The sequence below is a fragment of the Zonotrichia albicollis genome, chromosome 7 (assembly GCF_047830755.1).
Source record: "Zonotrichia albicollis isolate bZonAlb1 chromosome 7, bZonAlb1.hap1, whole genome shotgun sequence".
Classification (NCBI taxonomy): Eukaryota; Metazoa; Chordata; class Aves; order Passeriformes; family Passerellidae; genus Zonotrichia; species Zonotrichia albicollis.
This window is the reverse complement of record NC_133825.1, coordinates 28,344,080-28,358,302: the sequence shown is the minus strand read 5'-3', so window position 1 is coordinate 28,358,302 and position 14,223 is coordinate 28,344,080. Positions and strand designations below refer to the sequence as shown.

The 14,223-nt window shown below is 36.4% G+C and overlaps 1 protein-coding gene across 34 annotated transcripts in view; it reads right to left on the bottom strand.

Annotated features, from left to right (window-relative positions):
* The window catches only part of KCNMA1 (potassium calcium-activated channel subfamily M alpha 1), a 406,748-nt gene that overhangs the window by 114,899 nt on the left and 277,626 nt on the right, over nucleotides 1-14,223 (bottom strand). For all 34 annotated transcript variants that reach the window (XM_074544761.1, XM_026799790.2, XM_005481495.3 and 31 more), the window contains 4 exons: nucleotides 13,883-13,952; nucleotides 12,055-12,210; nucleotides 3,883-3,992; nucleotides 1,696-1,764 (listed from right to left, as the gene is read on the bottom strand). In XM_074544761.1, coding sequence (XP_074400862.1) covers nucleotides 1,696-1,764; nucleotides 3,883-3,992; nucleotides 12,055-12,210; nucleotides 13,883-13,952 — 405 coding nt within the window. The remainder of the gene's footprint in view (nucleotides 1-1,695; nucleotides 1,765-3,882; nucleotides 3,993-12,054; nucleotides 12,211-13,882; nucleotides 13,953-14,223) is intronic.

The following is a 14,223-nucleotide window of genomic DNA, read 5'->3' as shown; positions in this document are numbered from 1 at the left end:
ATATATGATTGTATCACACTGTTTTACTTTTTGTGGGATCCTCTGCATCACCTTTTGATTAAGAACTCAATCCAACTTCCACTGAAGTTAATGCAAAGAATGATATGGAAGCCAAGAACAATCTGTTATTACTGTAAAAGACTGCAATATTAGCACTTATGTAAGTTAATGACAACTGAAGTAATGGCAATATAAAGCTGGCCAATATTAGTTAGGAGAAAAACAGAAACCAAATATTTCTTAATATTGAAGACACAAAATTTGGTAAATTGTTCCACTGCTGTTATTATTGTATTTTTCCTTTTTCTAGCAAAAGATTAAATTGTTCATAGACGGAAGAATAGATTGTTTGTTTTACATTAGCCAATGCAGAATGAGGTCTTTCAATGTAAAAGTAATTTAAGAGTCCAAAGAAGCTAAATACAGCATAAAAATCTGACAGTAAAAAAAAGGATTTCTTAATCAGCATAGTGTGGTCAAAAATTATATCCAATAGTACATACACCACTTCACATTTCATTTTATAATATATGGAAGAATCCAGCAAAATCAACCATAGGGCATGGAAAAGCTCATAAATGGTTGCAACACTGCTTTTTCCATATCAAATTTCTAACACAGGTTTTATAGATTTTTTTAATTAAGAAAAACTATGAAAGTTAATGCTAAGTGTTAAACTTTCAAAAACCCAGAAAATGTAGAATGAGTTCAATAGATAGAATTGGTTCTCCTGTGAGAAGGAGCAATTGTCCCCAAAAGTGCCCTTTGGCCACAAAAAGGTAATAAGTGGCCAAAAAGAAGATTAACTACTATGTATCACTTCAGGTCTACTACGGCAGTACAAAATGTAATTGCAAAAGAAGAGAATCAAATTCCTCTCAGAGTTAGTATTGCCATATGTTTTTAGATGACCCTCCACATGTTTCAGAGAACATTTATAATGTTTTTGTTACATAAAAATGAATATTGTTTAAAACATTAATGGACGAGGTGATGGAAGATTGACTCCAATGTTCAATCATGTTTCTATGAACCTTTGCACAAAAACAAAAATGCAAGAAACACTTCCCATCTGTGAATCTGTACTAAGAATAATGATTTTTTTTTCTTTTTGGTTAATGAAAATAGCCAGCCAATTGGTAATTTCAAGGCTAAATTAATCTTTTCCAGTTTCATTATGTTATTCATGTAAATTTTGTCAGAACAGATATTTAAATTTTATTTAAATATTATGTTTACCCTTTATTTGTTTATCCTGTAACATATCTAAATTGGTTCCCTCAAACTAATTTAAATGAAATTTGTATTTTGAAAATACACATAGCTATAATGAATTTTGATATCACATCTGTTTTCCATTTTTCTGTTTTCAGTAGTGTATGTTGAACGTCTGATTAAAAGTGATATGCTATAAACACAAAAATTGTAAGCTTTTCCATAAGTAAAATCACTCCTGAGATGAGACATATGTACTACTGCACTTTTTACTAATCATTCTGACTTGGGTTACTTTTAGGGAGGAAGAGGGCAGAAATAAGTCCCTTTCAGGCCTATGTGAAACACTGCAATGCGATGGCATGCTAATTCCATTCTGAAATGTTTCAAAGAACAGCTATGCTCATTCTGGAAAACAAAGCAGGCCAAACTCCTGGCAGTGCATTCGTGCACTGCCCAGGCCGGTGCCGTGGGCCATACCTGCTCTCGCGTTTCTCCGACTTGTACTCGATGGCTATCATCAAGAGCTTCAGCTTGGCAAACACCAGCCTGCAGGGAGACAAGAGCCCAGCAGTCAGTGCCTTTGCACAACCAACACCACACATGGGCAGGTGGCTGCTCCCACTGCTTGAGTATCACTGCACAGATATGCTGGCCTCGTTAGGAACATTTTGGGGTGGAGAGCGGTAGGCCTAGAACCTGGGTGCAGGTTAGTCTTACATTAAACATTAGAAGGCTCTGCACCAGTAGGAGACAGACTGGTTAGTTCATCTTCAATAACATCATTCACACCTGGTCCAGAAATATCCAAGGGCATAGAATGTCAGGAACTACATTCACATATTCAAAATATATTGTTGGAAGATGTCCACACAGTGCACACACGTGGAGTTATAAACAGAACTTGCAGACTGATATTAACTTCTATTTCCATCTAATTCTTCAGCCTAGTGTTGACATCAGAAGATGGAAATTCTTCAGCAATATTGAGTGTCCCATCCTCACTGTCTCTGCACACTCTTTGTTATCCAGACTGTATGGCAGCCTATTCACAAAAGAATCACATTCCTAGATTTGCATTTATGACAAATAACCTGAGGAAGCAGAACATTTCATTCAATTTCAGACTTTTAAAATGTCATCGCCTGCATGAATTTTAAAAGTTATACTACAAGACCTGTTCTCCAAGTCTGTATATTTCACAGGTGGCTGAATACACTAAGACTACACTGATTCAATTTCCTCTTCACAAACCAATGCAATGGACATTTCTCTGTCCTTGTCCTTCGGTTCTTCTGGAAACTGAGCAGTCAATTCTTACATTAATAAGAATACCTATGCACTAAACTCATTAATTAAAGTGCTTGAGGAGACCTCCAAAATTTAGATATCTTTCTAAATCTCAATAAGCACCCTTTCTTTCTTATTTTATCTCCATTCTACCAGCACAGATAAATGAATGTCAGCTTTGTGTCAAATACAGTCTCAGTTATATCTTCCTACAAACTCATATAGAAACTTGACACAGTTAAAAATGGTTTGGTGGAGATTTAATTTTCATTACTGTAGCTAGTGTTAACAGCACAAACTACTATTCATTCCGAATATAATACACTTTTTTGCATTATGTTGTGAGATTTCCGGTTTCAGTAAATCACAAACTTTTGTGCCTATGGTAAAAGACTTTTCCCCTCAGTAAATTCAACAGAGTTTTGCTGACACAGTAGAAGGATGGATTGAGAACCCCTTAACTTTACCAGCAAATTGAAGACTGGGCTCTGTCATAGCTACATCCTAGACAAATTTCTAAATGATTAATACTTGTCTAACAGTTGTCTCCCCCTCATTTTATGCCATGCTTTTGCTCCTGTTAAAATTGGGAATGGTGGGGAAGTTAGAGGAGTAGAAGCATAACCATCCTCCTTTACATAACAGACTGTATTTTACTACTCCATCTATTTCCTCCTCTAAGAATGGAGGAAAGAAGAAACATGAGTGTGCTAAACTAACGTGATTATGTAGACAGAGTACTTATTATACAAACCTTTTGCATACAAATCTCTCATTCACAGATTCATTCTAGCCTAAGCATTTTTCAGTGTCCAGAAATGAAGCTTGCACTATGGTTATGTACTATGTGCTTCTTTCTCATAACTGAACGGACATATCTTTTCTTTCACATACTTTACTTGTTGCAAATGGTTTGCAACCACTTCTATGGAGCTCTGAGTGTCACACTGCTTATACGACTCCATGACATCTGTTTAAATTAATGAATAGTTTCCTTGGAATGGAACACAAGCCAAGATGGTCATGCTGACCACTACTAATCAAAGAACGGGAATCATTAGAAAAATAACAGGATAGTATTTGCGAGCAAATTACTCAATTTAAAAAGATTGTTTATGAGTTTGTTCAAGACAAAAAACATTTATACTTTAATTTACAATCACTTAATTACAAATCTCTCCTGAAACCAGGCATTACCATGTTTCAGATTCTTCAGTGCAGTGATTGCTTTAATGTTTATTTTATTAGACACTATCTGATGCAGCAACATTAGGACTTAGAGTCCTCATATTAGAGTGAAAAGGTCTCATGCAAAAAACTTAGATTTCTGTTACAAGAAGGTAAATATTTCTGCATATTAAATGTATTTCTACTTACTCACAAACTGCAGGGAAGGACAAACCCACAAAGGCACTAGACAGATATTCTGTATACATTTCATTTGCAACTCCTTCCAGGTAGTATTTCTGCCACGTATCCTCCTCAATCTAAAACCAAAGAAACAGAGGCAGAGTTCTGAGTCAAAACCACAGCTTTCTTTGAAACTTACAAGCAACTGCTTAAATATGAATCAGATTTTAACACATAAGTCAGTACACTGTTATGGCAATTAACATGGCTTATTTGCAAGGGATTTGCTAGAATGCTGAAAAAACCCCTCAAAACAGAGTCCCTGTAGTCAGTAAACCAAGTATCATATGCAAAAATAATACACTGAAATCTTTTCAAGCACACTGAGCATGTGGTGAAATAAAATTGTAGAGAGAGTGAGGAAAAAGTTTCCAAATTTTCTCTTTTTTAAAATAGTAGAATCACAAAATGTTAAGGGTTGGAAAGGACCTTAAAGATCACCTTCCTGCCATGGGGAGGACAGCTTTCACTAGAGCAGGTTGCATAAGGCCTTATCCAACCTGGCCTCGAACGCTGCCCAAGCTGGGGCATCCACAAAGTCCCTGGGCAACATATTCCAGTGTTTAACTACTCTCACAGTAAAGAATTTCTTCCAAATATCTAGCCTAAATTTCTCTCTAAGTTTTACCTACTACTCCTTGTCCTATCACTACTGTTCACAACAATGAATCCCCTTCTGGCTTCTCTGCAGATCCCTTCAGATACTGGAAGGTTTCTACAAGGTCTCCACACAACCCTCTCTTCTCCAGGCTGAACAGCTTCTACCCCAGGGGAGGTATAGGATATCAGGAGATGTTTCTCCACCAGAGGGTGGTTGGGCACTGGAGCAGCTCCCCAGGACAGAGGTCACAGCACCAGCCTGACAGAGCTCAAGCAGAGTTTGGACAAAGCTCTCAGGCACAGGGTGACTCTTGGGGTGTCCTGAAAACGGTCAGGAGTCAGATTCAAAGATCCTTGTCAGTTCCTTCGAACTCCAGATATTCTGTGATTCTATGATTCTATTGGACCAAAAGATTTAAGGTTTTCAAATTTCAGCATTCCAGGAATATTCTGGCAGGACTTAATATAGTATTTTAGATAAGTTTATATTTTTATTCCAGGGCTGATTATTAATTTAGGATTCATCAATCTTTCTCTCATGTTGAACTAGCCAAAAGGCACTCTTTCAAACTCTTTCCAAAAAAATGCTCTAAAAAACAGGAGGATGGAAACTTGTTAAGAAACAAATATAAGTTAAAATGACTTTTTCCTCTTTTTTTTTTTTTTTTTTGGGGTGTTTTTGTAGGGTTTAGGGTTTTTTTATTTGTTTGGGTTTTGCCTTTTTTGTTTGATTGGTTTGTTTTGGTTTTTTTTTTTTTTGGTTTTTTTTTTTGTTGTTGTTTTATTCCTTCCTCCTGTTGACAGGCTGCCAAGTAATCAGTTACTTTAGTTCTGGAGATGTAAACCACTGAAAGAATAAATTGCAATATGGAGATGTTCCAAATCATATACAGCCTGACAAGTGGGCTGCAAACAATCAGGAGAAATTTCTTCCACAGAAATTGTTTCACCATTCAGAGGCCATGTGGGATGGTAAAAGGAATTTGCATTGTGTTATTCCCCACCACACACAGAGAAGCCATATCACATTTTTTATGACCCTTTTATTTATAGGAAGCTTGCAAATGTTGGTGATCAGCAACTCTATATACAGAAGAAAGATAAAGTCCAGGCTTGGTAAAAAACTAAGACTAATGATAGCAAGGGCATGTTTGTAACTTTTGGTCTATTTTGTGGCTTTTTCTTACATTGACACCACCTGGGGTTGGAAAAAAATATACAAATACATTACATATCTCCCTTTTGACTTTCCTTCCTTGCTTTCTTTTCTTTAGGCAGATGTTTTTGATTTAGAGGAAGGAACTCCAGATCTGTCTATAGTTAAATACTCACCCTTAGTCAAGGACCAAGAAGGGACTGGAAAAAAACCAAACATTCCCAAAGCAATGACCAACCTCCATAGATGCCAGTTAGTGTTACATTAAACTTCATTAAGTGATTGGAGTATTTAAGATATGATCTGTTAGAATACCACAAAATGTTGATTATAGAATTAGAAGAGTTGCTAATATTTGGGATGCTATAAAATATTATTATAAGATGATTGCAACAGTTGACTAAAGATGATCTTTCTGTTTTATCTCCACCTGAACCATGACATTTTCCCAGTGATTTCAAAGAGACAGATGGTCACCTGCCTGGCATCTTTTGTGAGGAAAAATACTTTGGGAGTCATTATGCTCTTCACTTAAGCCTTTGTGATGATATTTTAAAGTTTAGGTAACTGATGGAACCTATCCAGAATGGCCCATACTACCAAAACAACTTCAACCTGCATCTTTCTGATTCCTCTCTAGTACTGCAAATATTATTATCTCTCCCTGACTAAGTTGCACTGCAATTCTGTCTCCTGATAGTCACAAAACAAATTAGCCACTGCTTCAATTAGCCATTTCTTCAATACGAAGAATAGCTGGAAAATTACATAGTGCAATCCAAAAGAAGAAATGTAATTTTCATATGAATCTTTTTTTAAGTCACAATACTCTTCTGCTCTCCTCTATGTTATATATAGATACAATTTTGTTACCAGCAAATATATTTACATAAAATAATTCCTAGTGAGACATGGTGACAGAGATATGAAAAAGTGATGTAGCTCTTGCAAGCACAGCCATTAGTATTGTCAGAAGAAAATTAAAACCTCTAATACACGCAGCAGTGTAATTATCAGGAGCTCTGTAGCTCCAAAAGAACTCTTGCTCATAGCATTTGCTCTTCAGTGTAATGATGGGTACATGAAAAACTGAGTGTATCTGAACCTGCTCATGCTATATAATCTCTTCTGCCAAGATCTAAGCATCACTATCAAGACAGAGAACAAATGCTAGAGTTGCATTGTGACCTAGATTATTCATTGCTATTTGCAAGGCAAAGGATGGTGGATATCCAGCTCCTTTACAGCACAGTGAAAGGAGATGCAAAGTCTGCTCCTTAGCATTGAATAAGATCAGCTCTTCACCACCATGGAAAGTGCACAAAACAGGACCAAGCCTTTGAGGATGTTTAATGTTACAATTCTCTATCTCGAACAATATAGATGAGATTGAAAAGGAAGTACCCAGAGAACCATAGAATGGTTTGGGTTGGAAGGGACCTTAAAGACCATTTCACTCCACCTCTCCCACTGTAGGCAGGGACCCCTTCCACTAGAGCAGGTTGTGCAGAGCCCCTTCCAACTGGCCTTGGACACTCCCAGGTGTGAGGCAACCACAACTTCTCTGGGCAACCCGTTCCGGTGCCTCACCACCCTCACAGTAAACAATTTCATCCTAATTCCTAATCCAATCCTGTCCTGTGCCAGGTTAAAGCCGTAATCCCTTGTCTAAACTGAATATGGCCTTGAATATTCTTGAATGGTAGTTGAAAAGAATCTGTACAGTGAAAGCAATGTAGCTAAAATATTTCCTCCCATTCACCCATAATGCCCTTCCAGCCCACCCAAACTGCTTGAGTGAATGTCTAGTTTTGTTATGCCTTTGCATATGGATATCTAAATCTGACAGAGAAGTAACTGGCTGAAAGCAGTTCTTATGGTCGTATTATAGAGTTAAGCTTCATAGATTTACAGTCTTATAATTGCATTTCCTTAATTATGATAAATTATCAACTACTTCTTTACTCAATTCCATTGTCCATTGAAATCAAAGCTAACAAATATCCTTCATACTGTGAACACTTTACAATCTCAGCCAACTATTTCCACAGCTTTCTGTATGCACTGATGATTTTTAAAATTTGTATAAAAAGACTATATTTTATAAAACATCAAATATACTGATTGAGATTAGTTCTAATTTCAAACGAGATTTATGCACTTTTCCCCATCAATACTAATGTAGAATTTTGTAGTGGGTCAAGGCAGAGAGAGCATGCTTGAAATAGAATGACGTGTTACTCTTTTAGATTCTGGCCTTGTTGGAATTGAACTGAAAGGCATACAGGCTCTACATCCAATAGTTTCAAATATACAAAACAGGACAAGATTTGTATCCAGTCATGAGGCAAAGGATAGACAGGTGTTGATCTGTTCAAATGATTGACTGAAAATGCAGTCCCATGGTAGACTTTAGCCCAAGACAAATACACTCTTATCACAAGGACTGATACTATGTATACACAGCAAAGATTTTAATTCCTAGAATCAATGATTTAAAAACACTACACTTAGGAAGATCTTTACATGATCTCTGAAGATAAATGCATTTGGTAATGGGCTACATTTAATATTTGATCCAGGTCCTTGTGAGTAGGATCATGCAATCAGTTTATTATGCAACTTCCTGAAGAACCTCACAATAAATTGAATCATTGCATTTCCTTCTCACTCCCCCTTTTAAAGCCCTCCCACATGTCAAGGAATTCACTGTTCATTCTCCAGTTCTACACTTAGAAATATTCCAAGGCTGCCTAGGTGGTCAAAAATAAAGAGCAAACAAGTTGATGTGTTCCACCAGTGTAGGTAAGCATCCAAATGATATGAATCTGTGATCTGTGAGGTTTTATTATGTCTCTCTTTCAGCCTGGACAAGAAAGGAATGTCAAGTGGGCATTGCATATGTGTAGGTGTGAGCAAAACCTGCTGAAAGAGCCCACAAAACACTCCTGCCCTCAAAATAGTTTAGAGGATAAGAGACAGCTCTAGATAATTCTGACATTTGGAATGAGGTGCATGGGCTGCCTCACCTATAGAGCAAAGACAAAACTAATTTGGCTGTGGACTTGTGTTACACTCGAGTACCACATTCCACATTTTATTAATTTACACAACACTACTAACTTGGCTTTTAGGTTGTACACGGGCCTGTAGGATTGGCCTGTAAAAAATTTAATCAATTCTGCCTATTACTCCATGTATCTGGTTTTTGCAATGTTTTTCATACAGATAGACTTCTGGTATGCACTTGCTAATTCAAACAATACAGAACTTGCAGTACAGTATTTCCATCTTTTTCTGTGACTGTGCAAGTTAATAAAGAGTCCAAATTCCTTTTTTAATACAACAGTAACAGTCTATGTGATAAGAAGACTGGATTATTAAAATACAGTTTACAGGTGTAATGTTTTGGGGGGTTTTTTCCCCTTATCACATGGTTTGGTGCAATCTATCTTTCTTTAAGTGTTTACAGAATATTTATCTTTTAGAGCTGACTTCCTTTTTGTTCAGTTTGGTGCCAAAAGGAATATAAGGGATTCCATATGATATTATATTGCTAAAACCAAAAGAAAAATATTAGGAACAAATATAATATTTTGAGGTTTCTTAGTTTGTTTTACTTCTAACACTGAGCAGACTGTTTACACAAATAATTTTGCTGTAAAGTAACCCATAATGAGTTAAATGTGTGCAATGTCACCATCAATCATGTTCATTTGTGTTTGACTGACCAAACATTTATGGCACATTAAATCACTTTCTAATCACGCTATAGAGGCGGAACAAACCCACATTTCAAGCTTTCATTAAAAAATACAGAAGTTTCCATACATTTTCCTGGCAATCTCCTGACTGGTGAGAGACTCCACTAATAATGTTTACCTAAGGAATTTATGAAGGTCTGACAGTACTTAAATTGAATGTTCTTAATGAAAAGGGGTGAAAGTTATTTTAGGGAATGGACATATTTCTTTTCAATAGAGTCATCTTCAGCATTCCCAATCAATGTAGAGGCTCTCCTACAATGCACTGATGATTCACAGCCACTATTTAGTAAGTTTTCTTTTTCAAGTGTTTAGAGAGTGAGACAGACATGAGAAAGATCATCCTTTCAGCTAAATAAACAAACCTTTTGTTATCACCAATAGGGTTAGAGTCACATAAAGAAATGTGTCTCAATTCTTGCACTTTTATACGGTTTCACATTTTGAATTAGTCAGAGATCTTCAGAAGTGAAAATGTGCATTTTACTTGCCTAGAAAATTCACTCTTAATTATATGGCAAATATATTTTTAAGCAGTATTAACAGAGTATTGCAATCTTAATGTGCTCTCTTATGGCATTTTTTCCTCCAAGTGACATGTGAAGGTGACACTTGTAGTCACACAATTTAAGGAATGTCTGCACACTACTCTGTTTAAAACTATATAATCAGACACAAGAGCAAAATTGACAATGACAGCTTCCCCCAAATCAAATTTATTGCTATTTTTATGCTTATTCTGTATACAGAGAAATACTTAAATGTACTTTGAGTAATGCCTTGCAAAGCTGAGCCTTCAGCTTAGAACTGTTCATCAATGAGATCTAATCTGTAACTGTACTGGAACTACTATAAAAATGTATTATAAAATAAGAAAACATAGCTGGCTAAGATAATAGCAGAAGTGGTTATATAACTTCTGGAAACATGATACCTGTACATATCCAGGTTTTGACTTCTTTAAATGTTTTTAGATAAAAATCCAGGCCATAAAAGTGTGTATTTCTAGTACAGTTCCCCCACAGTCAGACATTTGTACACTTTATCATTTTGTGAATCTCTCTACTTTCTCACTGATTTTAAAAATCACTATTAAAATAAAGACTATTAAAAATATATATATATAAATATATGATATATATATTATATATAATACATTAAAATTAATTAGGACTGAGGCTTCTGAGGATACCAATATATTTGGATCTCCTTAGGAGAAAACTAACCCCTCCTGATTTTGGAAAGGCAAAAGGTGAGCAAACTTTTCATATGAACTCTGCTGCAGAGCCCGAGTTCATGCAAGAGGCTGCCTCAGTAATTTGCATACATTAGTGAGACTGTCACAAATGTTTGACACTCCTGAGAGTCTTGGGTTACCAGAGCATGCAGGAGTGAGAGAGACCAAACTGACTGATAAGGAGAATGATGCTCACAGTTTTCTTCTAGGATACAGATAGAAAGGATTAATATCAAATTGGAAATATGTTGTAGAGTCACAGACAGATTCCAGGCTTGCTGAAGTAAAACAACTTTTTTGTTTGCTTGTTTCCTTCAGTTGGGTTTTTTTAGAACGTAAATAAAGATGAAGATATTGTAACTGCAGGCAGTAAAGTGCAGAGCCCAGACCTGCTTCCATATTGAAAACTGGTCTTTTTAATTAAATATAATAGTTTGAAATATTTTTTCATGGGAGCCTGCTGTCTTCTAAGGATACCTTCATAATAATGTCAGGACTTTTTAAGAAGCCAATAAAGATTCACTGTCGTGCACCAACATATGCACCTCTAAGAGAACAGTCCTGGCTTTCTCATCTGAGGACATGAGGATATTTTCATTTTTAGCTTACTTGCACAATGGAGCTGGAGTGGACCATGGCCTTCCTTTCACTCCAGTGTTTCCCATCCCACTAAGAACATTCATCAGATTGGAAACTGCCCACTCTTGTATTTGGAATCAGTGTCCCTGAAATGCACCAGGAAGGATGCAATGATTACTGCAATTGAGGCCTTGGTCCAGTGAACCAGTACAGCTGCACAGAAATCTAACTGGGTTATAATTTTGCAATCTAAGTCCAAAATAGCTCTTAGACTGAGGAGAAGCAAACACATGAATGATGTTGTGGGAAGTTTGGGCCTCAGTTCTAACACATGTTCCTTATTTACTCACAGTCAGAGGTCCAGTAGTCTTTTGATGTCAAAGACGAAAATGACCAGTCCCTTTTTCTTGGCAATTTGTTGCTACATGGCACTTAGATACATCATATTTTTGTTTTAGCAGCAGCAACTTTTCTAATAGACAAACATGTGGTTTGGCTAAAATCAAGCAAAAACACAAAATGCCAAAAATATCTCCCTGGAAATAGATAATGATTTGGAAAATATTTTAAAGGCCAGACACTTGCTGAATAAAAATTAAAAAAAAAAAAAAACACAAGTTGATAGAACCTAGTTTATTGCCCAGTTTTCAGCAAAAAATTTGCAAGGAACAGTGGGCTGGTTGTTTGGTGTTACAAAATCTGTTATTGTCTTTCTATCTGTTTCACATTTGAGTGATGTTCTCTACTCCAGTCTCTGACAAGCTGAACTGCAGACTAATATGTTCTAATGAGAAAGGCATTACCTTTATGAAGGACCTCATAGAGAAGAGGTTGGCTAACATTGTGGAAAGGCCCGGTGCCAGGCAGCTCTGGGCTATGAAACCCAGCTTCAGCTCAGCAAGACAGATTGCATCATCCCCTTCTTTCCAGTTCCAGCTTGGGATATTTAGTAGATGGGCCTGGAAAACAAACAAAATATCCCACAGGTGAAGAACCAGAAACAGAAGACAGTTCTGAATTATTTTCTCTATTAATGCCTTGATTTTTTTTCAGTAGGCAGAAGCACTTCAACTGTTTCAGAGCTTAATTCTATGCTGAGAAATTTTCCACTCTTACCTACTACAGATAAAATGCTACACTACTGAAGACATGCTGGCTGTGGCACTCTGTCAGGTTCATGCTCACACGTGAACAAGCAGAACGTTGTAAGGCTTTCCTTCCCTTCTGCATGTTCCTTTTACAGCACTTTGAGCTGCCATCTGACTGATGAGGAACACACATAATACACAGAAAGCTAATACAACTTAGATTTCAACTTACGTGAAGCTGCAACCTTTAAAGGATACTAGAATTTTAAAATGCATACAACATCATCTGTCTTTTCTATTTCATTTCTCCCACCTTGAAGAACAGTACTTGTGAACAACCAACCCCTTTCTGACAGTGAAAAACCAACCCTTTTTTTCTAAGAAGGTTATTTATAAGGACAGAATGAAGAAAATAACTCAGCAAGACACACCTGCAGTATTGAAACTGATAACTTAGATAAAGACAAATATTGTTCAGTTCCTGGCATAATTGTTGGATTTCCTCTGACATGAGACACACCAGGAAGCACAGAGTTTTTCCTCCTTGTTCCCCTTCCTAAGTTAATTCCACAGCTCAGCACTTTGATAAATGCTATTCTTGAAGACACAACCATCAGAATAGCAAACTGCAGTATTTAAAAAGACCCCTTCCCCTCTGTGACTGTTTAAAGTAGAGAAACTCCTTGTTTTTATTCTATAAAAAGACAGGCTTCTTCCATAACATGCAGGAAGAGCACACAATAATCAACAGTTGTTGCTCTTGTTCTAGCAACAGGTTACAGGTTTAAGGAGTTGTTATCAAACCACCTTAGTGCCAGATTTATTGTGTATTTCATCAAATGAAGGTTTACCCAGTCATGCTTTTTCTTAAACACTGGGCAGTGATTGATTCTTTCAGAGCTAATAAAAGAAGCAGGCCACACATGAGTACTGTGTTACCTGATATATCCTTCCTAACCTTGTTAGTCAGCAGTTTATGGACTTCCTCATCTCAGGATTGAATAAATTGACTTCACTGTGTTTAAGGGTCACCAATTTACCATAAAAATTTTTTTTCAAATTTCTTTCCAAAGTGGATTTATCATCTTGAACTTCACAACATTCTCAGTACTAAATCTCACAACTGGGCTATGTTTTATATTAAAAACCACAAATTTATCTATTTTGTACCTGCTGCTTGGCAATTTCACGTGTACATGGTCATGCTGGAATAAAAAAAAATGACAATAACCTCCAGTAAGACAATAAGAGCAGAACTTAGAGAACTGAGGTGGTGAAAAGTCATCTGGAATCAGTATCAACCATGGACACTAGCTTTGAGAATTAGATCCTAGGCAACTCATAAATGTCAAGATTTTGATAAAGTCCCTCGCATATACAAATAAAACTAAAATACTTTGTAACTGGATTACATGACAAGGCTTATTAAGATGTTTTACTTTTGAAAGAAAATGCTTGCTGTTACTGGGACTAGAAAAATGATGTATGAGTGAATGCAATACAGCAAAAAAACTCTGAGAAGAAACACTGGCCATCATACTACCTTATTGTGGTACTGCAACATCTGTGTGATAATTCTTATCTTCGGATGATAATTCTTTATGGAAATAACTCTAAAAAGAAAAGGAAGAACCAATTAAAATAACTTTTAACTGATAGGTTATTTAGATAATGCATCCAAATACCTCTATTTTACTGCATTGTCAAGTCCCACAATTAAAAGTGTACCCCCTTATTCATCTGCCTGCAAAGCAAACTGATTGATGTCAGACCTTTGCAATATTTACACATAGTCAAACTGAGGTTAAAAATTAGTGGCTGGTACTACAGAGCAATAAGCCTCAAGAATATTCAGTTGAACAGTTTGCCCTTATGGAGTTTGCA